The following is a 26081-nucleotide window of genomic DNA, read 5'->3' as shown; positions in this document are numbered from 1 at the left end:
CTGCTCGCCACAACTAGAGAAAGCCCGCATGCAACAACGAAGACCCAACACAGCCAAAAAAAACAACAACAAAAAAAAAACAGAGGAAGACATGACACAGAAGAGGGAAGAGGACTGCGGAGGTTCTCAGTATAACATGGCAGGAGGGAAGGTTAGGATGAGTAAAACAATGATGAGATTTCAGGGAAAGCCTTCTGCCCGCCAACGTCTCTCATAAACTGTTCTGCTGAGGTCCCTGAGAAGGTCCCATCCAGACTCAGCTCTGGTTCCCTTGACACTCTAAGCTGGCTCTGTGGGAGCCCAGGACTGCCTCATAAGCTTCACTGGAAAGTATTTATAAAGGGTTTTCCATCACACATAACTGCAGGAAAATACATCCGAGTGGGAACTCTGCTAACAAAAGAAGGAGCTTAAGTGCCAAACAAACAGAAGAGACGGAAACCACTGCAGGATAGGAATAGAAAGAGACTGACATGCGATCTACCTGACCAGAGGTTGAAAAATGGTAGTCCACAGGCTGGATCCAGCCACAGGTGGTTATCATTGCCTGAAGAGAATTTTTTTTTAAATATCTGGGCTGGTACTTCCCTGGTGGCACAGTGGTTAGCAATCCACCTGTCAATGCAAGGGACACGCGTTCGAGCCCTGGTCCGGGAAGATCCCACATGCCACGGAGCAACTAAGCCCGTGTGCCACAACTACTGAGCCTGCGCTCTGGCGCCCACAAGGCTAGAGCCCGTGCTCTGCAACAAGAGAAGCCACCTCAGTGAGAAGCCCATGCACCGCAACAAAGAGTAGCCCCCGCTCGCCGCAACTACAGAAAGCCCATGCATAGCAACAAAGACCTAACGCAGCCAAAAATAAATAAATAAAAAGTTTATTTATTTAAAAAATATATATCTGGGCCAACATTTAAAAATTAAAATTTTACATAATAGTCCATACTTCTCTTGATAAATTGAAAAGCTGGTCCCACTAGGCTTATTGCCCAACTTCTGAGACGGGACACATATCTCATGGGGCACCCCGCCTACCACTAGACCCTATAGCTCGCCGTGTGGGCAATCGCCACTCCTCTCTTGCATCCATTGTATCCCCAGCGCTGTGCATTGAGCCTGATCCACTGCAGGCACTCCATATTTGTTGAGTTCTGAACAGATGGATGATAAAAAATGTTAAAAGGAAGTGAGGGTGGGAATCATATAAGTAATCAACTATGCAGTGGGCCTCGGCAAATGAGTAGAACTGATTTTTATTTAGAATTCGTGGACTATTCATAATGCAATATGTGCTGGTTAGAAGTTCACCAGATATCAGGATAAAATGGCATTCTCCAAGCAATACTAACGTCTTCCCAACCTTTTGTACCAGCTTCTGTCTGTAGGGTTTCTAGTGTGTTCTCCATGTTCAGTCTGCAGATGCTAATTGCCTTTTTAATATTTCTGTTACTCACTGTTATATTATTTTCTGTACTTTCTTGTTTACTTGGAAAAAATGTAAAGAAACCTCTTTTTCATGCTTGACATGACCTTTGCCTTTTTATTCTGAGATAAAGCTATTTGTAAAAATGCTTGCAATTTGACAGTAGTTCAATAAATCTTCATCTCTCAATAAGTACTAAAAACTGTAATTTCATTACCTGGTTGAAGCTCATTCCTTCTTCCCTCTTTAGCAGCTTGAACTAAACTTGCAGCTAATGGAAAAAGAAAAAAATAATCCAGTAGCAAATGATCCATACAGCGGCTTTAACAGTTTACCATTTTATACCCAAAATAAGTGAGGGCTCAAAGCTGTCAGTGGATGATTAAGGTGAAATACAAAGTATTCTTTTTTGTAGACAGACTCTACAGATTCTTTATTTCAAATCTAATCTCCCAAGTGCATCTTCTCCCAGAAAACCATTGTTATAGAATGATCAAATATTGCAAAAATTCAATCCTTTGAAACTAAAAAAATGTAGTTTAGTTCTTGAATTGTAGCAATGAAAGAGTTCAACTTACCCAGCAAAGTTCTCTCCCTGTTGACTGAGCAACTGACAACTTGCAAGTCTTTCTCAAATGTATAGAGATGCTATTAAAACAGAAGTATTTTTTAATTTGGAGTTTCATGTTAAACAACAATTTCATGAATGCAATTCCCATTCAGCTCTCTACCAAGTATCATTGTGGCAAAGCATTTTATTAAAGAACCACCAGTGAACCAGTTCATCCATACTGAGAAGTTTCAGATTATTTTTTAAGAAAAAAGTTTGCTATTGTAGGCCATCTTTGGCACTGAAACTTAACCATGAGACAATATAGTATAGTGGTTAAGAGCATAGAACTTGGAGCCAAGCTAGACCCAGGTTCAAATCCTAACTCTGCCACTTGCTAGCTGTGTGACTTTAGATGAGTTATTCAACCTCTCTATCCTCCCATCAGTAAAACTGAAATCATAATACAACCTATCTCAGGAGATCCTTAGAAGTGGTGAGTTAGATAATCCATGTGAAAGTACTTACTACAATGTCTGCCACACATAATAAGTACCCAAGTGTTAGCTATTATGATTATTGAGGCAAGTAACTAATCAATTTACATGACTATGACATCATTAACTATGTCTAACAGACTGTCACAAGTGCATCCCCTAAAGGACTCCGTATTTAGAATACTGGCAAAGCAGTCTTCTTTTTCATTTAATCTTTGTTTTTATTTTCTTGCTGTTTGATTGTTGCAAGATTCCATTTCCTGGAATAGTAAAGAAAATTAAAATGGTCATGCAGAAGGAGGATGTGAGGTGCAGATTGAGGAACTGGAGCCAATCACAGTTATATTAAGTCAAGTCTCTTAAAATACACTTAGAGGATAAGGAAAGATAGAGCCTTAGACTTCAGGAGAGAGCAGGCTAAGAGAAACAGTGACTGCAGAACTATTACGAAGGTAATTAGTACCTGCAGAGTAAAGAACCACTGAGAACATACTAGAATCCAGTGGCCAGAAGTTGATAGAAAATGTTGAAAAGTCAGAAAAAGGGAACTTTGAGTTAATAAGAAGGCTCTGAATTCATGTGAGAAATTTTGGTTTCCTTTGACTCTTGCTCTAACTGAGGGATTCTTACTTATACGTAAGAAGAGTCATGAACGTATACATTTAAGTTTTCAGTGTTTTATCCTTTTAATTAATAAATAACACACAAGGAGAGTCTCAGCATTTAAGACATGCGAACACTACCAAATAAAAAGTCTACGTTCTCCATTACATTCACCCAATTCCAACTTCCTCTGAAAAGGAAACACGTTTGTAATTTGCTCCGTAGCCTTCCAGATCATTCAAAATGAGTTTTTAATATATATTTATGCACGTACATATTTGTCTTGCAAGTTTTTTAAACATAAACGGAATGTATTATTCTGGCAACTTGCTTTTTTCATGTAATAATGTGTTTTGGAGCGCCTTCTCTGCCAGTGTACATTTATAGACTTCTGAGTCCCTCAATACTGGTAAATTGTTTTTATGTAGGCACAAAGTGACTCCCTCCCATTTGCCCCAAGAATTAGACAAGCCTGTCACGTTAACCAATGTCTTACGTGAGTGGTTTGAGGAAAGATTAAGAAAAGGAGGCTGGTTCTAAACCTGGATCTTTGAGAAGTAATGAAAAGCAAGAACAGCGAAGGTTACGCAGAAGCAGAAGTCAGAGCCAGAGGTCATTATGAGATCCTAAGCTTCTGGGAGCACACAAATCTGGGGAGGGCGTTGGACTTCCTACATTGCTACAGAACATTGGATAATTGGTTTGTGCCAACTTGGCTTAAATCTCAAAGGACTAAGAGACCAGGTGACATTTTGTTCCAGGACTCCTTACACATTTTTTTTTTTAAGATAATGGTAAAGGGAGAAGAGAAGGAAGCAAAGAAATATAAACTAAATTTTTAGAAAATAAAATGAAATAAGAAGTTGTATCTAGAAAGAAGGAAAACTTGAATAGCAGGAAAGTAACCAATAAGTAACTATAATCTATGGTGATTTTTACCTCATTTTGTTTGGTCTGGTAATCATACAATCCAAAGAAGACATTTCCCTTATCATCCTGAAAAGAAAAAATTAAATAGATGTTTATTAAATGTCATTGTTTAGGAAGTTACTAGTTTTAAAAGAAACCTGCAATAATTCAACCAGTATTAGCAACAAGCACTCTAAAGGTAGCCTGCTGTGCATGTCAGAGAGGGACTGAACCTGTTTCTGCTGGTCATATGGATCAAAGAATGAAAGGCAATAAGAATGTACAGCTCAGTGAGTCTGGGGGACCCTGTCTCCTAGGACTGAGCATGGTGAAGGAGCGAATCTTTTTGTACTTCCATTTATTTCTGTAAGAGAATATATATGACGGTCACTGAAAGTGGCCAGAACAAGTCCCTGATATTCTTATAAGTAAAACTTTTTGAATCGTACAACTCCTTTAACGCAGCATCCTCATAGATACAACTTAAAATAACTTTTTTTAAGCAAAAAAAAAAAAGTACAGTAATACAACTGTGCAAAGCAAACTGACCACTGTTATCATTCTTCCACTTTTCACTACTACGGTAAAGTTATCTGTAAAGTTAAATTTTCTTTCCTTAGAACAATTAATATTGAAAACACACTGTCAAATATTAATACCTCAAAAGTCTGAGCATATATAAGTTTGAAAAGATGATGTATAGTAATAATATTTAATATTTTCTCAAAGATAAAAATTTAACATTAATTAGGTTTAAACATCTCTTACTTGGCATTTTTCCTATAGAAAATGAAACTGTTCATCTATTCAAAACATTTGAGCACTGTGTCAGACACTGTGTAGTTTTTTATTTAAAAAAGAGAAAATATTTCATAAGACTGAATTTCAATTACCCTATTCAAGCTCACAAAATAAAAAATGTCATATGTTAAAGATTAAATGTCAACAGGTCTTATTCACTACCCCTCAATAAGATACAGCATAAAACTCTGTAAAAAAAGAAATGGTTAAAATGGTAAATTTTATGTTATGTATATTTTACCACAATTTAAAAAAAGAATATAGGCATACCTTATAGGTATAAATAATATTTCCATTTCTTTCAACATTTAGTACACGTAAGCTCTCATAATTGTTTTCTAAAACACCTGAAACAATAATAGCAAGTTAATACTTAGCAGATGTTTACAAACATATCTAACAAATACAATATTAGTGAAAAGCCAAATACAAAAGAATACTGATCATACCATTACATAGAGTTTAAAAACAAGCAAAGCTAATCTATTTTATTAGAGATCAGACTAGTAATGACCTTTAGGGAAGAGGAAAGGAGCAGTGATTAGGAAGTACCTCAAGGGAGCCTTGCTAATGGAAGTGTACACATTGGAAAAAACCAGCAGAATCTACTGAAGCTGAATATATATGGCTCAAAAATTGCCCTTGTACATATATCTCATAAGAAGTATACACATATTGTGGCAAATAACACATATGATATCTACAGCACTATGGTTCAGAGACTTCCCTGGTGGCGCAGTGGTTAAGAATCCGCCTGCCAATGTAGGGGACATGGGTTCAAGCCCTGGTCCGGGAAGATCCCACATGCTGTGGAGCAACTAAGCCCATGCGCCACAACTACTGAGCCTGCGTTCTAGAGCTCGTGAGCCAAAACTACTGAGCCCGCGTGCCACAACTACTGAAGCCTGCATGCCTAAAGCATGTGCTCCACAACAAGAGAAGCCACCGCAGTGAGAAGCCCACACACCGCAAAGAAGAGTAGACCCCGCTTGCTGCAACTAGAGAAAGCCTGCACATGGCAACAAAGACCCAAAGCAGCCAAAAATAAATAAATAAATATAGCACTATGGTTCATAATAGTCAAAACTGGAAACCTAAAATATCCATCAAGCAAAGAATGAATAAATTGTGGTATATTCAAACAATGGAGTATTATACAACATTAAAAATGAATTAACTTGCTATAACATACACCATAAATGAGTACAAGAAGCCCACATACTCACCCCTCCCAAAAAAGGTATAAACTGTATGATTTAATTTACACACAAGTTTCAAAATCTGGCAAAAAGAATCTATTGCGCTAGATGAGTGATTGCTGGAAAGGAGTATGAAGGGGACCTTTGGGGTTCTATTAATTTTCTCCTTCCGGCTCTGAGTGCCAGTTCCATGGGTGTGCCTCACTTTGTGAAAATTAACTGAGTTGCACTTGTGATTTGTGTACTTTTCTGTATGAAGGCCATATTTGACAAAGGATATAAAGATTTTTTACACAAAACATTTAACTTGTAAGTTAATGGACCATCATTTTTCTTCTAAAATTTTTGGATATTCCTCTGATTTCTACAGTTAAAGGATTTAAACACTGGTTAGAAACAGCATTGATAATTATCATCATTAATTGGGAAGAAAAGCATATATCCCCAATTTCCTCAATATTAAATTGCTTAAACTTGACTCATTTTCCCCACACAAGAATAGTGTTATTAGATGTTAAAATATTATGTTGATTATGACAAATTCCAATATTCAGACAAAACATATGCAAAATATCCTATAAATCAGAGCAAATTTCAGTTTGTATTCCTGATTAAAAAGGAAAAATCAAGACACAAAATCAGGATAATTGGTGAGCTCAACCCCTGCACTGGAGCTGGGAGTGGAAAACCTTTAGAGATGGTTCACTGAGAACTTAGGAATCATCCTGAGATCTCTCTTGCCAACTCCTCACAAGAAGAAGCTGCCTGGCTCTTCAGGGGGCAGGGCAAAGAAGGGGGTAAGTGTTGCTTATATATGGGTATATACACTTTTCAATGTATATTGAGGTATCAGACACATTATTCTCAATATTAAAAAAAAATAAGAATAATCACTTGGTCTCTTAGGATAATAGTATGATTCAATTAGCTTACTGCTGAACAGCACTTCATAATTTACAGAGTTCTCACTGCTATCTCAATCATACTGTATAAGGTACTACAGGCCCATTGTATGGGTAAAACAACTGAGTTTCAATGAAGTTAAGATATTTGGCCAATACCATATATTGAAAAAGTGGCACAGACTAATTTCAAGCCTAGGAAAAGGTAAACAGAATGAACTCAGTTTCCTGTATCATACTCACAATGGGAACACGGATAATTACTGAAAAATCCTTTAAGGTGGATTTTGCAGACACCTAAAGAGGATTTCAGTGAGTTTCTTTTCATCCTGCACATGACTCAAAACTCCTGGAATGCAATGTGTCAATATTTTGAGAAGCATTTTTTTTTCTTTCAAGATTATAAGGATGCTGGAAGAGACCTTCTCAAAAGTACACTTAAAAGGTTTCAACTAAGATAAGAAACTTCTTTACAAGAATCTTGCTAAGAAAATCCAATTTCCTTGCAAAAGCACATCTATTTCCAAATCACTAAAATATTAAGAGAAAAAAATTCTCCAACAAGTGCAGATTACAACATATGATATATGCTTATTCCATTAAATCAATGGTTCTCAATGCTTGTGTTGTGTTAGAATCATCAGGGGAGATTTTAAAAGAACATGGATGTCCAAGCCCTGTCCCAAATATCCTAATTTTTTTCAGCTGGTGAGGGCCCTACTCCCTGGTGTCTGTATTTTTAAGTTTCCCTTGTCATTCTAATGTGCAGCCAGGGCTGAGAACCAGTGAACTACATATTTATAAATAATATACATTAAACAATATTCATTAGATAGCATAACTAGGACCTGCTTATAATGTAACCAGAGTAGAAAGAAATAATAAAAATAATGCCTTCATGGGTCTGTTAGGGAGTAAGAATTGCAGTCTTAAATAATCCTGCAGTTAAGTACATGGTTCTCATCTGAAGGATATTTGCATTCGATAAATTTAGCAATGTTGGTAAGCCAGAGACCAGGGTCTCACCACACACTATAAACCCATTGGCCCTTCCTCCCCGGATTAGTTGCTCATGTTTTAGACACACCCTTTTAAAAGACTTATTCAATAACCTCTTTGCTTATTCATTCTGACTCTTCTCCCACTAATTCAACTCTGGGAAGTCCAGAAGAGGAAGTTTAGCAATTTCAAATGAGGAAATGTGGTTTAATTTTACAGTTCAGTGAAATCAGAGTTCATGAAGGAAAAATGTAGCATTCTGATAAATACTTGCATAAGTAAACCTACTAAAAGAACGGAGAGTACCTAGATATTAAAGGTGTTGGTGAGTCACAGCTCATGTAAAATTAAAGCTGGTTTGCCACCCCAGTGTCCACTGAAGCCCTATTTACAAGAGCCAGGTCATGGAAGCAACCTAAATGCCCATCGACAGATGAATGGATAAAGAAGATGTGGTACAGGGCTTCCCTAGTGGCGCAGTGGTTGGGAGTCTGCCTGCCAATGCAGGGGACACGAGTTCGAGCCCTGGTCCGGGAAGATCCCACATGCCGCGGAGCAACTAAGCCTGTGTGCCACAACTACTGAGCCTGCGCTCTAGAGCCCACAAGCCACAACTACTGAGCCTAAGTGCCACAACTACTGAAGCCTGCGCGCCTAAAGCCTGTGCTCCACAACAAGAGAAGCCACGACAATGAGAAGCCCGCGCACAGCAACGAAGACCCACCACAGCCATAAAATAAATAAAATAAATAAATTTATTAAAAAAAAAGACGATGTGGTACATATATACAATGGACTATTACTCAGCCATAAAAAGGAACAGAATTGGGTCATTCGTAGAGATATGGATGGACCTAGAGGCTGTCATAGAGAGTGAAGTAAGTCAGAAAGAAAAAACCAAATATGTATTAACGCATATATGTGGAATCTAGAAAAATGGTACAGATGAACCAGTTCACAAGGCAGAAATAGAGACACAGATGTAGAGAACAAACGTATGGACACCAAGGGGGGAAAGCAGCAGTGGGGGTGGGGAGCTGGTGGTGGGATAAACTGGGAGATGGGGATTGACATGTATACACTAATATGTATAAAACAGATAATAAGAACCTGCTGTATTAAAAAAATAATAATAAAATTCAAAAAAACCCTATATTTTCATTTATAGTTTCTATCTTTGATGTCATGCACAGAATTGTCTTTCCTACCCTGAGATTATATAAATGCTTGGTATATTTTTTCCTACAATTTTTGTGTTTTTATTTTTTTAATTATATATTTGATCCAACTAAAATTTATTTATGTATTTATACTCATACGTATACAGTATGAGATAACATTTGTCATTATACTTTGTTTACAAATGGTTACCCAGTTGTTCAAATGCCATTTATTGAATTATGTTTTTTCTGAAATGCCACACTTATAATGTAGTAAACCCCTATGTATATTTCTGAACTATTTATTCTTGTTCCATTGACCCGTCTACATATTATTAAGTCAATGCCACATTGCTTTGATTACAGCTTTATAATGCTTTTTAATATTTGGTGGTCAAGTCCTCTGTGATCACTCTCCTTTCATGGCTATTCTCATCCTTTTATCTTTTCAAATAAACTTTAGGGTAAATTTGTAAAAAAAAAAAAAAAAAAAAAAGCTGGTTTGCCAGATAAGTCTCGTCCACTTCAATGTATTCTTTGCCAAACACGAGTGATTTCACTTTAAAAGATGTCTGTCAAATATGTAAATTTGGTTTCCAACTGCTATGAGTCAAAAATCAAATAAAAGTATTTCTTTTCTTTCCAATGACTATGGGGGTGGAGGGAGTCTCACAGACCTATACAAAAATTTGAACTAGTTCCTAAAACAGAGATCAAGGAGTGCTAAGATATAATTATCCTATGACATTTCAATTCTGTAAATAATTCACATAAAACCTCCTGCTCAACAGGACCAGATATTATAATTTCTAAACGTATGAAGTAAACATTATTATATGATTTATATTTCATATTCTGAATAAAATGAGAAAAATCAAGGATGGGGTGATTAGCTAAGCAATAAAGAGAGAAAAGAATTAGAAAAGGAGACTAGGAAGGTAGGGGAAGGAAAAGTGAAAAGGAAGGACAGTGGCGAGAGAAGAGTAAAACAATAAACAAAAACAATGTGACTGAGCCAATCCTCTGGGCCCCAAATCTGTCTGGGGGTATCTAGGAGGCAACAATAAAAGCATTACTCTTGAGTCAGATAACTGGTAAAATATATCACTTCCCTGGAAAAAATGAATAACTACAGTATTTGAAAGATTAATCAATCTGGAACATTAATAAATTCTAATAAATTCATCAATCTAATACTAATTGAAGCAGGCAAGGAGATATAGGCAAGAAAACCTACATTATTTCTGGTCTTAAATATACGTGACATTTAAACCTTAGAAAATTTACATACCGGAGACTTTTTCTTAATTTCCTGAAGATATGATACATTCCAAGAGGGGATTAAGCATTAGACGGAAAAATTAATATATAAAATCTATTATATTGCTACATACCAGTAATAGTTAGAACCTATAATGTTTTTAAATGTGCTATTTATGAGAGCAACAAAAAATAATAACAACCCAGGAATAAATCTGGCAAAAACCTTCATGGAGAAAATTCTAAGACTTCTTAAGAATCATAAAGGAGCTCTAAATAAACAACAAGCTATACTTTATTCATAGTTGGGAAGATTTAATATTGTAAAGATGCCAATTCTCCCCAAGCTGATCCACAGCTTCAATGCAACTCAAATCAAAAATCCAACAGATTTTGGTGAAATCTAACTGGCTGATTCCAAAATATATATGTAAGAACAAGGAGCACAGAATAGCCAAGATGATCCTGAAGATGACTGATGTGAGAAGACTTACTCTACCAGTTATCAAGACTTAACAGAAAGATAGTTACTAAGATGTCTTCGTCTAACATTGGCCAATGGAACAAAATTAAAAGCCCAGAAAAGGAGACTCACACACATATGGAAACTTGATGTGTGAAGGAAGTGGTTTTGCTGTCAGTGAGAAAAGGTAGGGCTATTTGGTTAGTGACACTAGAACTACTAGCTATTAACACAGAAAAACAATGCAATTTACAAAAGAATATATTAACACCTGTAAGCTATAAATAACAAAACAAAATCATGTAACCACCACCCAACTTAAAAATAGCAAATATCAGGGCTACTTTTGAAGGTTCTGGTGTCCCCCAATTTGATTCCTACATCATATTACAAAAATAAATTCCAGATGGATAAAAAGATAACAAAATTCAAAGAAAAAAGCTTTAAAGCTTTTAGAAGTTAATATAAAAATGTCTTCATGGCTTCTAAATTTCTTTAAAATATCCAAAACCCACAAACCGTAAAGGAAAAGACTCATAAATTAGACTACATTATAATCAAGAACTCTTGTTTATCAAAGGTAATCACAAACTGAAAAAAACCAAGAGATTGAGGGAAGATATCTGCAACATATATGATGAACAAAGGACTAGAATCCACAATGAAGAATGCCTTAACATCAATATTAAAAAAAGCCACAACAGACAAATAGACAAAAGGATGAACCAACATCCCATAGAAGGGGAAACTCAAATAGCCAGTAAATATATAGAGATGTTCAACCTCAAACCACAATGAAGTAACGTTTAGACCCACCAGTTTGACAAGAAATTTAAAATCTGGAAAAATCAAGAGCTTGTGAAGATACAGAGTACCAAAAACATTTCTATACCACAAATGGGGTAGTTAATAAGTACAAGTACTTTAGAAAACAATTTGGCACTACCCAGGAAAAGTGAAGACGTGCATAGCCTGTGACTCAGCAACTCTAAAGTCAGACATCCATCCTAGAGAAACATGTAAAGTATGCACCAGGTTAGTAAAAGCATAGACTGTAACAGCAAACCCCAGAAACCTCCCAAGTGTCACTGTTGGGATAAAGATAAGTAAGTTGGGTTTCCTAGGAAACATCCTGAGACAGTTTCGTATGCAGGGTATTTACTAGGGAGTGCTTACTAAAGTGGGATTAACACCTGTAGCAGGAAGGAGAAGGAAGCAGGACCAGGCTGGGGAAGAAGTCAAGTTACAATGAAGGCCCAGTGGCCTCAGGTGACCTTGGGGTCCTCCACTGGGGAAGCTCTAGAACTGAAATGAATTGTCAGAGTTGTCCCATGTGAGTCAAAATGCCCAGGCCTTTATACCCCACCTCACCCTCTCATTAAAGGAGGCCATACCTAAACTAAAGGGGCATAAAGTTGGGTGACGCAACCCTCTGCCGAGGCCATCCCTGAAGGCGCTGACAGCTGAGGGCTATCTGCTGCCCACACTTACAGCACCTGGGACAAGCCCTTTCTTGATAGGAAGATCTAAGCACTGCATCTCCATGTCCACCATAGTGTTGTATAGTCACACAAATGGAATACTATACAGCAGTGAAAATTAACGACCTACAGCAGTCAACATGGATAAATCTTACACTACTGAGAAGAAAAAAAACGAAAAGAATACATATACTGTTCTTTCATTGACTTAAAGTTCACAAACAAGCAAAATGAAATGACATTTTGCTTAGGGAGATATACATATGGGTTAAAACTACAAATAGGATCAAAGAAATGTTAAAATATAAAAGTTTAAGTGGTTGTAGGTAACAACTTACAGATGAGGGATACGGAGAGCAACAGGATCAAATAGGGAGACAAAGAGCCTACAAAAGTCTTGATATTATTCTATTTTTAAGGTGGGTACACAGTTTTGCTTTTTTTTTATTATTTATAGCTTAGATGTGTTAAAAATATTCTTTTGTATAACTTTTAATTTTTAAAGAACAAATATTTTCTTCCTTTATTTCAGGAGAAATAATTTTCCCAAAGTTCAACTTAGAACAAGAAACACATGCAGTAACCAAATCTGGTCTCCTTACTTCTTAACCCCTTTTTGACTAAAATGCTATCATATATGCACTGAATTTCTGTCCTGGCTGACTTAGCCCAGCTCTGTGGCTATTTTGCCAGAAATATGTCATACATCAGGAGTACTACTTAACACCCCTAAGAAATCTTCAATTGTATTTGTTGATGTAAAAATATTAAGGCTTCAAATTTAGAGAGCAAGTGTGCAGAGAGGAGACTTTACAATGGTATAATTATTCATAATTTACATTTGAAAAGCCGAGACTTTGAAAGGAAAATAATTTGCACAAATGTGTGGAGTAATAGCTGTGCTAGAAATAAAATAGAATCCCACATTCCCCTGCCAGTGCTACAAATTACAGCAGCAGAATAATTAACTTGTGGTTTTTTTGAGCTACCACCCACTGGTGATTTTCAGAAATAACAATTTCTTTTAGTATAATAGGGCTAATATCTTGCCAAGGTGCTCTGCAGGAGCAAAACACTACCAATATCAGAAAAATCTGGTATTTCTAGTAAGTTTAGTTTCTGAAGACCCAGGGGTATCTGCAGTTTGGTGAAATGTCAACACACAAGTTTATATGTCTTCACAGATGTGTGAAAGACACAAGGAAGCCAAAATCTAACTGGCTCACACACAGCTTTTCAATCACAACACACATTACTGAAACATAAGACTGTGGCATTTCACACTTCATCTAACTTCTCATTTTCAGACACTTGCCACTTAGCTATATAAGGTGGAGGTCCAGAGAAAGGACCACTTTGTGGTAGAAACCATAAATCTTCAAAAGCTCTTTAGACATTCAGGAGACTTTTAAAAAATCCCCCAAAGTGAAGCTTTACTAATAATGACACTAGTCGTTTGTCAAACTCACTAGTCAAACAGGAGCCTTGAGCTACACAAACATGACTCCCTGTTTGGAACCAACAACTAACATGCCAAGACAAGGAACCCTACAAATATTCTGCTAAAGCCATAGGACAGAAAATTTTCTCCAGCGATAAGGGGAAAGGAGTTGTAGATATGGGTAATTTGATGGACCTCTCCAAAAAATGCCCTCCAGCAAGTCTAAGTGTTTAAAGAAAACCAGACGGGGAAAAAAAGAGGTAAACACACTGAAGTGGCTAGCTCCTGTGCACAACTGGGATCCAGGGTATCGTTTCTTTGAACCTGAACCTAAGCCCTGAAGATGCAACATTATTTGCAGCAAACGTTTCTTCTTGAAAAACAACCTGGGAAATCACAGAGTTCCCCTTCTTTAAAGTTTTGGTTGATCAATGCTGGGAAGGCTCGAAAGTGACTTTCCACTCTCTTATCAAAATCAAAACAAAGGATTTTTGAGACAGATGAAAATCAAAGGCTCAACTGCCCAGAATGTATTCCAATTCACCCTGAGGAAGTTGGGCAGGACACCCGAGGATCACTTGGTCTCACGCCTCTTGCTGGCCGGCACAGGTGGTCTCTGGGTTGGTGGTGACGGGCTTGATGCTTTGGAAAACAGTGGGCTCTCAGTTCATTGCTCACAGCCTGAAAGCAGACCCCTACCCTCTCGCACTTCACATCCGAAGTGGCATGTCCCCTAAATCACGGATACTGTTCACCCAGAAACACGTCTCACAAACGTGGGGACAAACCGTGCAGCTGTTAAGTATTTATACGGTGGTTTTCCTGGCGGCCATGATTCATCTTTTCTTTCTCATAACGCGAGAACTTCCAGGAGCCTCCAGTCTTGGTGGAACCCCTACCCAGGTGATGAATCTTTTTAGGCAGGTGAGATATGAATAAAGCATAGAGAACGACCCTCCCCCACCCCCTGCAGCCTTGTGCCGGAGGAGTTGCAGAGTCTGGGCAGCTGCTCCTCCACGCCCTGCTCTGATGAGATGATGCCAAGGTACCCAGCCTTTCTACTGAAGGTGACTTACTGTGCGCAACCCTTAAGCCAGAAGCTGGAGGACTCGCTAGAAGAAGCAGTGACCACCTAGAGGGGTGGGATAGGGAGGGTGCGAGGGGATATCGGTATATATGTACACGTAGAGCTGATTCACTTTGTTATACAGCAGAAACTAACACACCATTGTACGGCAATTATACTCCAATAAAGATGTCTAAAAAAACAAGCAGTACAACTCCGCCACCGAGACCTTGCCCAACTTGCCCCGGGGGCTGTGCCTCCGCCCTTCAGCCAGTGGCCCCGGATGAGGGTGGCAAAGCCCAGACTCCGAAGAGGGGAAGGTCACCCCTTCAGCACCAACCTTCACAAGCTAGCAGGGGGCACAGGCTGCGCGTCTGGCGGTGCCCACCAACCACCCCGGCCCAGCCCGGGAACCACCTAGGTATGAAGGACTCCGACTCCCCCGCCTCCGCTGCCCCTGCCTAACCCCCCCACATCCACGCCCCACCCCTCCCCGACGCACGCCTACAGCACCTGGGCCTCCGCCTCCGGCCCCAGCGGCCACTAACGCCGCCCGCTGTGCCCGCAGCCACGGGAGCACGTCCTTCCCGAGATCGAAGTCGGAGACCAGACGGAGGGCCATTGCCCGGACGCGGCCACCGGGCAGCTCTGGAGCCCTGCGCCGCGGGCATTCCCGGCCCTCCGCGCGCCACCGCACCCCACGCCCGCCCCTCCTTCCTCTCCCCCGCCCGCCGCTTTCGGTTCCGCCGCGGCCAAGCGGGAGAAGCCCCAGCACCGCCTCCTCCCGGCCCGGCCCGCGCCGCGCACGTGAGCCTCGAGCTGCGCACGCTGGGCCGGCGGGGGGATGGGGGGAGGGGGAGCGACGAGGGCGCGGGGACCAGACCCAGCCGGGCCGCGAGCCCTCGACTTGCACCCTCGCGGCGGAGGACAGAGAGGGAGGGAGGATTTGTTTTTTAAAGAGGCGTGGAGATGTTGCTGGACCAATGGTTTCCAAACTGCTGCATATGACATGTGCGTGCTAGGCGTTTGGGGTTTTTTTTGTTTGTTTGTTTTTTAATCCCCAGGTGAGTCCACTGTGCAGCAAACTTCAGAAACCAGTTGGCTAGAGAGAGGTATTACTAGCTGGGTCACCTGAGAAGGTTCAAGGTCATCACCGGGGCAGAAGCAGGCGGTGGCTTGGGCCTATTCAGCCCAATTTCAGGGTGGTGGTATTTTATTAGTAGTACTTAAGTAGAAAGTAGCAAGGTGTATGTGAGATGATTCTACTTTAACAGAGATTCGGAGACACTGGAAGGGGTCAATCAGCTCAACACAAACAGGTCTTCTGCCTATTTACGGGGCTCCCTACACTGGCTGCAACGAAGCTGAATTGTTGAAGATTTCCTCTGCACTTACTCTTTTAAAAGTGCTCTCCTTCCAGGGGCACCTGTGGTGTGGGGCACCGTCTCATCCCCATACCTATAAATAAGTCCAGTGTTTTCTTAATCTTGCCACTCAGGTTTCTTTTCATTAGAGAGTGTACCATCAGTATTGCTTGCTGCACCTTTGGCACTGCAGATCCAATCCATCCTGAACATCAATGCCAAGTTATTACTGTCCCTAAAACAAAGCTGTCCTCATGGCCCCGTGCAGAAGACTTTGAGTAACAGCTGACTGCAGGATAAAGTGCCTATACTTTACCTGACCCTTCCAGCCTTTTCACCTAGACCTTCGGCTCCAGGTTGGCCTGATTCCAGAACCCTGTGATTCCACCCACTTGCCTCCGAAAAAAATCACCAGACCCTTCCAATCTGGATCCACAAAGCTTTCTCACAGCTTCAGCCCCTAGCGACCTTCCTAACCCTGAACTTCTAGACAGATGTTGCTAGTACACCTCATTTGACAATCAAATACTGCATGGAGCCGTGAATTGAATCTTGAGTCTTGCACACCCCTCTGCAGCGGCTAACAGAGCAGCCAGAAGGTGCTCCACTGTTACTGAAGAGTGAGTCAGTAATGGACTAAGGGGTGCTTTGTCACATGTCTCACAAAGTGAGGGTCTGAAAACTACCCTCTGTTCTACAGTGCAGACTCCTAGGCTCTAGTCTAGACCTGGGCAAGGCACAGAAATGTGCATTTCAGTCAGAGCCTCAGGTAATTCTTAGGCTCGCTAAGATCTGAAAACTTCTCTAAATAAAGGTAAAAGAAACTCTTGATTTCGCCCTACTGACACGTTTCTCCGGCTGCGGTGGTGGATGGTTTCAGGAAGCTCTCCACTACTCACCACCACATTCGTAGGAAAGTCATCCTACCTGTAAAGTGCATGAAGCTTTAACAGAAATGCTTACTGAGGCTGCTGATATTGCCAGTGCAAAGAAGGGTGACCACTGAAATAATGGGGAGATACTACAACGAATGTTTCATACCAAATGGAGCTGGTTGCTTTTGTCATATAGAAACGTGTTCACTTTCCTATTTTAAAAATTAAGTTTCTGTTGATTTTTTTCTCAGTTAACCTCTATTTTTATCAAGTAAAACTGATTTTGTAGTCTTCATCAAGCAGTGATTATATAAAAATTCCCTTCAAAATAAATTTAAGTAAAAAAGAACATAGAGAAGGTGAGAAATAATAACTAAGATACCAGAGAGACATGGCCAAAGCCATGAAGGTAGTATATGAATGGCTGAGCTTTGGAGATAATTCGCTAAGGAAAAGACTAGTGAATGGTGACTTACTGGTTTACAATTTGTGAAAGATTAACAGAAAAAGAATGCTGATGGATTATCCTTGAACTCTAATGAAGGCAGAACTGGAAACTGTCCTATCTTCTTTAGTTAAAAAGCTGCTTCATTGATGGATGTGTTAACTTGACTGTGGTAATCATTTCACCATGTATATTTATATCAAATCATCACATTATACACTTTAAATATTTGCCTAAAAAAAGGGAAAAGAAAAGAAAGCTGCCTCAGAATCCTTAAGCACTGGAACTGGCTTTTTTTTTTTTTTTTTTTTCCCAGTACGTGGGCCTCTCACTGTTGTGGCCTCTCCCGTTGCGGAGCACAGGCTCCGGACGTGCAGGCTCAGCGGCCATGGCTCACGGGCCCAGCCGCTCCGCGGCATGTGGGATCTTCCCGGACTGGGGCACGAACCCGTGTACCCTGCATCGGCAGGCAGACTCTCAACCACTGCGCCACCAGGGAAGCCTGGAACTGGCTTTTGAATAGAATAGGAATATTTCTATTTCTTGGGGATTTTAAGAATTAACCATCATCTTCCTTAAAATCATAGCATAGCATAGAGTTGGAGACCTAAAGATTTTATCATCAAGACCTTTATTTTAGAGATGAGGGCACAGGCTCAAAATGGTGAAATGAATGTCTGGTCTAAAGTAGCAAAGCTAGTAAACCACGATGTTGGGATCAGAACACAGGTCTCCTGCTATTGGTGTTTGTGTTGATTATGTCCAGTGAACTGACTTAGAAGACTCAAATTACCTTACAGCCTGAGGATTCCGAGTTATCCAAATACCACACCCCAACTCGAGTAGAATTCTGTGACCGCAGTGAGAAATCACAGAACGTGAATCACATGGTTTCCTCAAAATAGTCTAAGTTCTTTGTAATTTCATCTTGAGTTTTAGAGTTGAAGGAAACTAAAGGAATTGGAAATGTGGGTTGAATGAATCATTTGTAAATGAAAATAGTTAATCTAATAGAGACGTTAAAATGAAAAGTTCCACTCTGTTCTCCTAACCAGAAAGAATGTCTGGAAGAGAGAAACAATACAAGTGGATTCTGAAGGAGTTAGAAAATGGCCTATTTAACAAATCTAGTCCAAAATTCTAAAACTACAAGGAATCTAAGGAAAGGACTAACGAAATCAATACTAGGTTTGAAATTGGCATTCAGTGGAGCAATAAGTATGCTAAAAGAACATTTTTGTTAATAAACTCATGTGGTTGAAATTAAGTAGAAGCGAATCAACTAAAAACCAAACCTTGCATTTTGGAGGCTAATCCTTTGAAAGCACAGCTGAGAATGTTTTCCTTAAAATTAATAGAGGTTACCAGAAAACCCATTAGAATCTAAATAATGCATGAGTAAGGTTCCTCTGAACTTTCTAGGAAATAATAATTGAAGTTTTGTAACTAAGATGCTAAAGCACTTACAATGAGGTGACGTCTTATGTAGGTATTAAGAATGCTGCTTCCCTACAGGAATCTATTTCTAGCAGATATATTTAATATGTTTTTAAGTAAATATCTAAGGTGGTGATCATTATGACACCCCCCATCCATTTGCCCCCAGTCAGGTGTTAACATTTCGTCTTGCCAGTGACTGACTGGGAATGGGCATGTGCATCAGTCAGGATTAGGCGCACCAGAAGGTATTGAAAACCCAAATTAACAATGAATTGAACACACAGGTCTTATTTTCTCACCTATCTGGAGGTAGGTAGTCCAGTGCTTGTGAGGGCACGTCTCTGAAATCAGGCATCCAGGCTTCCAGCTTTTTCTTCTATCAGCTCTCTGGGTGTATCCTTGTCCTCATGGTCTAAGGTGACTGTGAAAGCTTCAGCCATCTTGTCTGCATTACAAAAGTCAAAATGGAAGAAGGGAGATAAAAGAGGATGCTGCCTTCCTTTTAAGAATACTTCCCACAGGTTCTACATAACATTTTTACTTAAATTTACAAGGAAATAATTTACAAGGAGCCTTTTAAATGACTAGTCATATGCCCAGATAAAAATCGGGATAATATTACTAAAAAAAGTGGAGAGAACCGATGCTAGAGGCCTCTATCATGGCATGAAGTCCAATTCTGGACAATGGGTTGTAAGGAAACGTCTACTACGGTATTTCTGGGAAAGATTTCTCTATTCCTAAAAAAAGGAGACATGGGAAAAGAAGGTCCTTTTCAGCCTTTATATATTTCAAGGCCTGGATATGATTCCTGGAACTTCACCAAGCCTGCTACCAGTCTGAAGAGGGAGTCAACAGATGGAAGTGGGCAGAGCCCAGAGAACTGCAGAGAAAGGGGGCCTTGGCCTGTCATTCTTGAAGCCAGCCCTACCTCTGGCCTTTTTGATATTAGCGATAAAAAACTTCCCTGCTGTTTAAACAAAATTGAGTCAGACTTTTATTTCACTTGAGGCCAAGGCTCTCAATTTTAAAGGCCTATCATTTCAGAATTTTGGCAACTTCCACCAGAGTGCTCCAATCATAATAGGTTTTGAACACATTAGGGCACATTGCCCTATATTTTTGTATTGTTGTTATTAACATAAAATGAAATAATGTTAAAGGAGTAGGCTTGGGGGAAAAAACCCAGATGAGCAAAAAGTTAATTCCAGATCTCTGATAACTTAAGAACCTTTGGATCAGATCACACTTGAAACTCATTCTATCAGCAGACTTTTTAATTACATGAGCCAACAAATTTCCTTTATTATGTAAGCCAGTTTGGATTGGATTCTCAGTTATTTCTGCTAAAAGCACCCCAAGTTGGGGATTCTCAAACTTTAATGAGCACACAAATCACCTGAGGATCTTGTTAAACTGAAGATTCTGATTCAGCAGGCTGGGGTATACATTTTAACAGGCTCCCAGGTGATGCCAATGCTGGTGGTCCACAGCTGTCACTTTGAATAGCAAAGTTCTGCTACCTCATGCAAGGATCTTTCCACCTGTATATTGCTACCTTACTTTCACCACAGAGAGGGCCAGGTGGGGTAGGCTTGGATGGGTTAGCTGTGGAGATACCCCAGAACTGAAGGTCTAGGTCCAGAGAGAAGTCTAAAATGGGGGTGAGTACTGAGTCCATAAGTTAGAACAAGACCATGGGCCACAAGTTCTAGTAGCAGACCACAGAAAATCAGAAACTGAAGGGAGGAGATTTTAGGAAAATGAAAAGGATCTTAGCCCAGGACTTCTAGAAAGCAGAGCCTGGACAAAGATTAAAGTGCTCACACTTTATAAAGAGGAATGCAAACACAGGCAAGAAGAGAGGTAAAGCAAGGCAGTGAATCATAATCTGCATTTTAACAAGACCCCTGAGTGATCCATGTGCATGTTAAACTTTGAGAAGCAATGTGCTAGCTACCATATGCTTTAAATAAGAGTGGTTTTCTTTGTTTGTGACTGAGTTATTGAGTTCCAAGCCTGTGTTGATTTGGTGTAGAGTAGAGATTTCACTCCAAGATGCAGGAGACAATAGGAGAGTACAAGAGTCTTCCAAAATACACCTACTCTGTGCACATCACAACACAGTGACCCTAAAAATACAGGGGTTTCCTTCTTTATCTGTGTTCAAACTTTTCACTGTTTTACTTAATGCGGCTTCAGCAATAATATTAGAGATACACACAATAGGAAATGAAAAAAGATGTGGCCTTTCTGGAGAATTTTAAAAAATACACAAGATGTTCAAGACGGATAATTCATATGTCCCTAAATCATCATTTCCAAGTTCTGTTATGATAGGATGTTTTTGCAGTCATTTTGAAATTCTGTCCTAAAAATGAAAGTGAAGCACATTGACATCCAACACACTTTCTCCATCTAAGAAAGGAATCTTATTTAGATATGTTTAAAAATAGACAACAGATATAGTCCTATTTCTTACCAGTTACAAATGGAATTCTAAAGACTGTCTCAACTGTTAACAATAGTTATCTCTGGGAAATGCAACTAGATGAAGTTTTTTTTTTAAAACCTTAGCCACACATTATTTATTTATTTATTTTTTGCGGTACGCAGGCCTCTCACTGTTGTGGCCTATCCCGCCGCGGAGTACAGGCTCCGGACGCGCAGGCTCAGTGGCCATGGCTCACGGGCCCAGCCACTCCGCGGCATGTGGGACCTTCCCGGACCGGGGCACGAACCCATGTCCCCTGCATCAGCAGGCAGACTCTGAACCACTGCGCCACCAGGGAAGCCCCACATATTAATTTTTTTAATTTTAAAAACTAGCTTAAATTTTTAGAAATTTTTTATCTTCACTCTGATTTTGGTAATAAAATTATTGTTCAAGCTTTAAGGAACATCTTGATGACAATTTGTGGCAATTTTTGTCCTGTGTAGTTGTAGTTGGCTTTATGCTTAGGGACGTCGTTTATTGTTTTTACATGTTTTCTTGGAGCGCTGACACCATTTAGCAGTAGTGATTGATAGCATAACTGTTTAAATATGCTTTCTTATCATTTACAATGTTAGTGTGAGAGCACTCTCCCTGCAGTTTGTTGAAAAGACTGACATAGATCTTTTAAGGAAATGTTCTAGAGAATAATAGCCTATGATTAGAAGGGAGATAAAGGGCTGACATTTAACAAGACGGGCTAGACAACATTTTGGATCCATTCTAAAGGAATTATACCTGATTTAATCAGGGCATAGGGAAGAATTGGGGTGAAACGTTCAGAAAGGTGCTAAACATTTCTGACACCAAGAATGCTTCCCCAAGTTCCTTTTAAAGTTTAGCAGATGAGTAAATATTAATTGTGTTGAATTACTCTATCTCAAATAGGAAGAATAATGGGATGTACAAAATATGAAAAGAGGGACTTCCCTGGTGGCACAGTGGTTAAGAATCTGCCTGCCAATGCAGGGGACATGTGCTCGATCCCTGGTCTGGGAAGATCCCACATGCTGCGGAGCAACTAAGCCCGTGCGCCACAACTACTGAGCCTGTGCTCTAGAGCCCGAGAGCCACAACTACTGAAGCCTGTGTGCCTAGAGCCCGTGCTCTGCAACAAAGAGAAGCCACTCTAGTGAGAAGCAACAGCAACGGAGACCCAACACAGCCAAAAATAAATACATACATACATACATTTATAGAAAAAATATGAAAAGATCATCGAAAAAGTTTATAATCATGTGAAAGTTGGGTGGCCATCTCTAATACCTGGATTTTGGTATTACTTGTAATGACCAGAAGCGAACAATGTTGTTATATTCTATCTCAGTCAGAAAGCACTCCATTTTGAAGTGGCTTCTTAGAGTTTTCTGTTCTTATGTCAACTATCATCTTAACAGAAACAATCGGCTTACTTGTGATTTACTTAAACATAGATGTTGTTTTCCCCTTTCTTCTTCTCCTTCCTCCTTTTCTCCCCTTATTCTCTTCCCTTCCTCCTTCACTGCCCTTTCCCTTTCTGTTCCCAAACAATTCCGTTCTGAAACCATCAGGTGGGGCACATCTGTACAGCTAGGGTTGAGGGCAGGATGTTGGCCAAAATTTGTACTTCAGAGCCCAAGCAGGGTGAAGAGGGTGTTCGGCAGGGGTGGGGGGGTCACCTAGCATGAGGTGTCGGAATCCAATCAAGGGGAGCTGGGCAGGTAGGCAGGGTGGTTGTTCAGTATGGGGTATCAGATTGCAAGAGGCTTGGGGAGGGCATCTGCACAGAGGTGGGAACAGAGATGGGAAATTGGCTATTTACATGTGGACTGATCAGTTAAGCAAATATATTAAGAATAATGTGAGTCATATTTCTCACTGGCAGGCTAGGGTATTACAAGAAAAGAGAAAAAGGCTAAAGTGAACTCTATAGTGTTGGATTGGCCTTGGAAGTATTGGTGTAAACTTATAGTTTTCATTAGATAGAGAGATGATGATAGATAGAAATGTAGATGTAACGTAAATGGATGTATGTGTATATGCATATACACAAGTTCTGTCCATTGAAAGCCTGGGAGCAGCAATACCCCCGATATCAGTTAAACTGCCTGGCATGAGAAAGAACAAGATGAGGCTGAAACATTTCCTAGTGCCAGAAAGCCAGAATGTGCTTCAAGAATAATGGCGACATGTCAGGTCATAGCTGCCAGTGTGAAGGGGGTCCCCACTGGCCACGTCTGGGACAATTTGAGCGTCAAAATGAGCAATTATAATAAAGGATTGTGAAAAGATAAAAGATTGTTAAAAGATAAAAGGCACATTAAAATTTTAAGAGTTGATCTGAACAAAACTCCATTTGAAATTGGGCAACACCAAACTAAAAGTGGTTAAGGGCACTCCACTAGGGAAAAAAGTTTATAGAGAAGAAGCAGAAGTAACATAAGGAAATTATTGATTGGCTCTAGCTTCGAACCTGGTTGGCTATTTGTGATTGGTTGTTCTTAGGTTTTGATTTCATAATCTTGAGGCATTTACGGGCTTAGATTCTGGTTTGCTTACATAGGCTGCCACAGCATTAGATTCGCCTTAGTCTAATGGCCTCTCTGTTTAATTAATATAACAAATCTATTAAATAAAACAGAAAACCATGGGAATACACACACACATAATACACATATAGAAAGTTTGATGCAGAACAGGATGTCTAGCTAGTTTCCAAGTACCACCCCACAAAATACAGATTAAGCCTCAAATATATCACTTAAATCAAGGGATCAAACTAAACAACATCTGTAATGACACAAACAGAAATTATAGGATAAAATCACTACCCAAAAGTGATAACCTCATAGACTTAGAGAACGAACTTATGGTTACCGGGGGGAAGGGTAGGGGGAATGGATAGTTGCAGAGTTTGGGATCAACATGTAACCACCGCTATATTTACAATGGATAACCAACAAGGACTTACTGTATAGCACAGAAAATTCTGCTCAATGTTATGTGGCAGCCTGAATGGGAGGGGAGTTTGGGGAAGAATTGATACGTGTATATAGATGGCTGAGTCCCTATGCTGTGCACCTGAAACTATCACAACATTGTTAATCAGCTCTACTCCAATATAAAACAAAAAGTTAAACAAAATGACAACCTTAATCTAATCATGAGGAAACATTAGACAAACCCAATTGAAGAACGGTCTACAAAATAACTGGACTGTTATCTTTGAAAGTGTCAAGGTCATGAAAAACACTGGAAGACTGAGAAACTGTTCCAGACAGAAGGAGGCTGACGAAACATGACAGCTAAATGCTGCATATGATCATGACCTGGATACTTTGCTATAAAATTTATTATTGGGTCTAAATGCTGGAGAGGGTGTGGAGAAAAGGGAACCCTCCTACACTGTTGGTGGGAATGTAAATTGGTGCAGCCACTATGGAAAAGTCTGGAGGTTCCTTAAAAAACTAAATATAGAGTTATTATATGATCCAGCAATCCCATTCCTGGGCATATATTTGGAAAAGATGAAAACTTTAATTTGAAAAGATACATGTACCCCAACGTTCATAGCAGCACTATTTACAATGGCCAAGACATGAAAGTAACCTAAGAGTTCATGGACATATGAATGGATTAAAGAAGATGGGGTACATATATACAATGGAATATCACTCAGCCATAAAAAAGAAATGAAATAATGCCATTTGCAGCAACATTCATGGACCTAGAGATTTTCATAATAAGTAAGTCAGACATAGAAAGACAAATACCATATGATATCACTTATATGTAGAATCTAAAAAAAGTGATACAGAGACTATCCTGGTGGTCCAGCAGTTAAGACTCCCCACTCCCAATGCAGGAGGCCCAGTTCGATCCCTGGTCAGGGAACTAGATCCCGCATGCATGCCACAACTAAGAAGTCCACATGCTACAACGAAGATCCTGCGTGCTGCAACTAAGACTCAGTGCAGCCAAAAATAAACAAATAAATATTAAATAAATCTTTTAAAATAAATAAATAAATAAAGTGATACAAATGAACTTATCTACAAAACAGAAATAGACTCACAGAAAACAAACTTATGGTTACCAAAGGGGAAGTAGGGGGAGGGATAAATTAGGAGTTTGGGATTAACAGATACACACTACTATATATACAATAGATAAACAGCAAGGACCTACTGAATAGCACAGGGAAGTATAATCAATATTTTGTAACAAGCTATGATGGAAAAGAATCTGAAAAACTATAGATATAAATACATGTAAGTATAACTGACTCACTTTGCTGTACACCTGCAACTAACACAACATTGTAAATCAACTATACTTCAATAAAAAAATAATAATAATAAAGTTCATTATTGGGTCAACAGAATAAACTTGAACAGGTCTGAGAATTAGGCAGTAGTGACATTTCAAGGTTAATTTCCTAATTTTGATTGTTGTACTATAGTTATGTAGGAGAATGTTCTTGTTTGTAGAAAATACATACTAAAGTATTTGGAAATAATGGGACATCATATCAGCAATTAATCTCAAATGGTTCAGAAAAATAATTATTTTGGTGAAACTCCCAACTTTTCTGTAAGTTTGTGATTGTTTCAAGATGAAAAATATTTTTAAAAGCATAAATGTTATCAGAATGATTGGTTTTTCTAAAGTCTTCTTAATGTTTTTTCCATAGAAGGAAATATCATCTCCTGTTGTCTTAAGAGCGAAATT

General features: G+C 39.4%; 1 protein-coding gene across 13 annotated transcripts in view; it reads right to left on the bottom strand.

Annotated features, from left to right (window-relative positions):
- Nucleotides 1-19215, bottom strand: part of GSAP (gamma-secretase activating protein) — a 234015-nt gene extending 214800 nt beyond the window's left edge. For 12 of the 13 annotated variants that reach the window (XR_009542040.1, XR_009542039.1, XR_009542032.1 and 9 more), the window contains exons 1-5: nucleotides 15267-15450; nucleotides 5053-5129; nucleotides 4012-4068; nucleotides 2001-2070; nucleotides 1640-1693 (exon numbers count right to left, since the gene is read on the bottom strand). Coding sequence is in view for 1 of the 13 variants with exons in the window: in XM_060157225.1 (XP_060013208.1) it covers nucleotides 1640-1693; nucleotides 2001-2070; nucleotides 4012-4068; nucleotides 5053-5129; nucleotides 15267-15375 (367 nt within the window). In the remaining 12 variants the exon portion in view is untranslated. Of the gene's footprint in view, nucleotides 1-1639; nucleotides 1694-2000; nucleotides 2071-4011; nucleotides 4069-5052; nucleotides 5130-15266; nucleotides 15451-19176 lie in introns of those variants that run through there. The other variant, XR_009542043.1, reaches the window with a different exon arrangement.
- Between the last annotated feature and the right edge of the window lie 6866 nt (nucleotides 19216-26081).

Source organism: Lagenorhynchus albirostris, chromosome 8, assembly GCF_949774975.1.
Source record: "Lagenorhynchus albirostris chromosome 8, mLagAlb1.1, whole genome shotgun sequence".
Classification (NCBI taxonomy): domain Eukaryota; kingdom Metazoa; phylum Chordata; class Mammalia; order Artiodactyla; family Delphinidae; genus Lagenorhynchus; species Lagenorhynchus albirostris.
The sequence above is the reverse complement of the archived record's forward strand: the minus strand, read 5'-3'. Positions and strand labels throughout refer to the sequence as shown.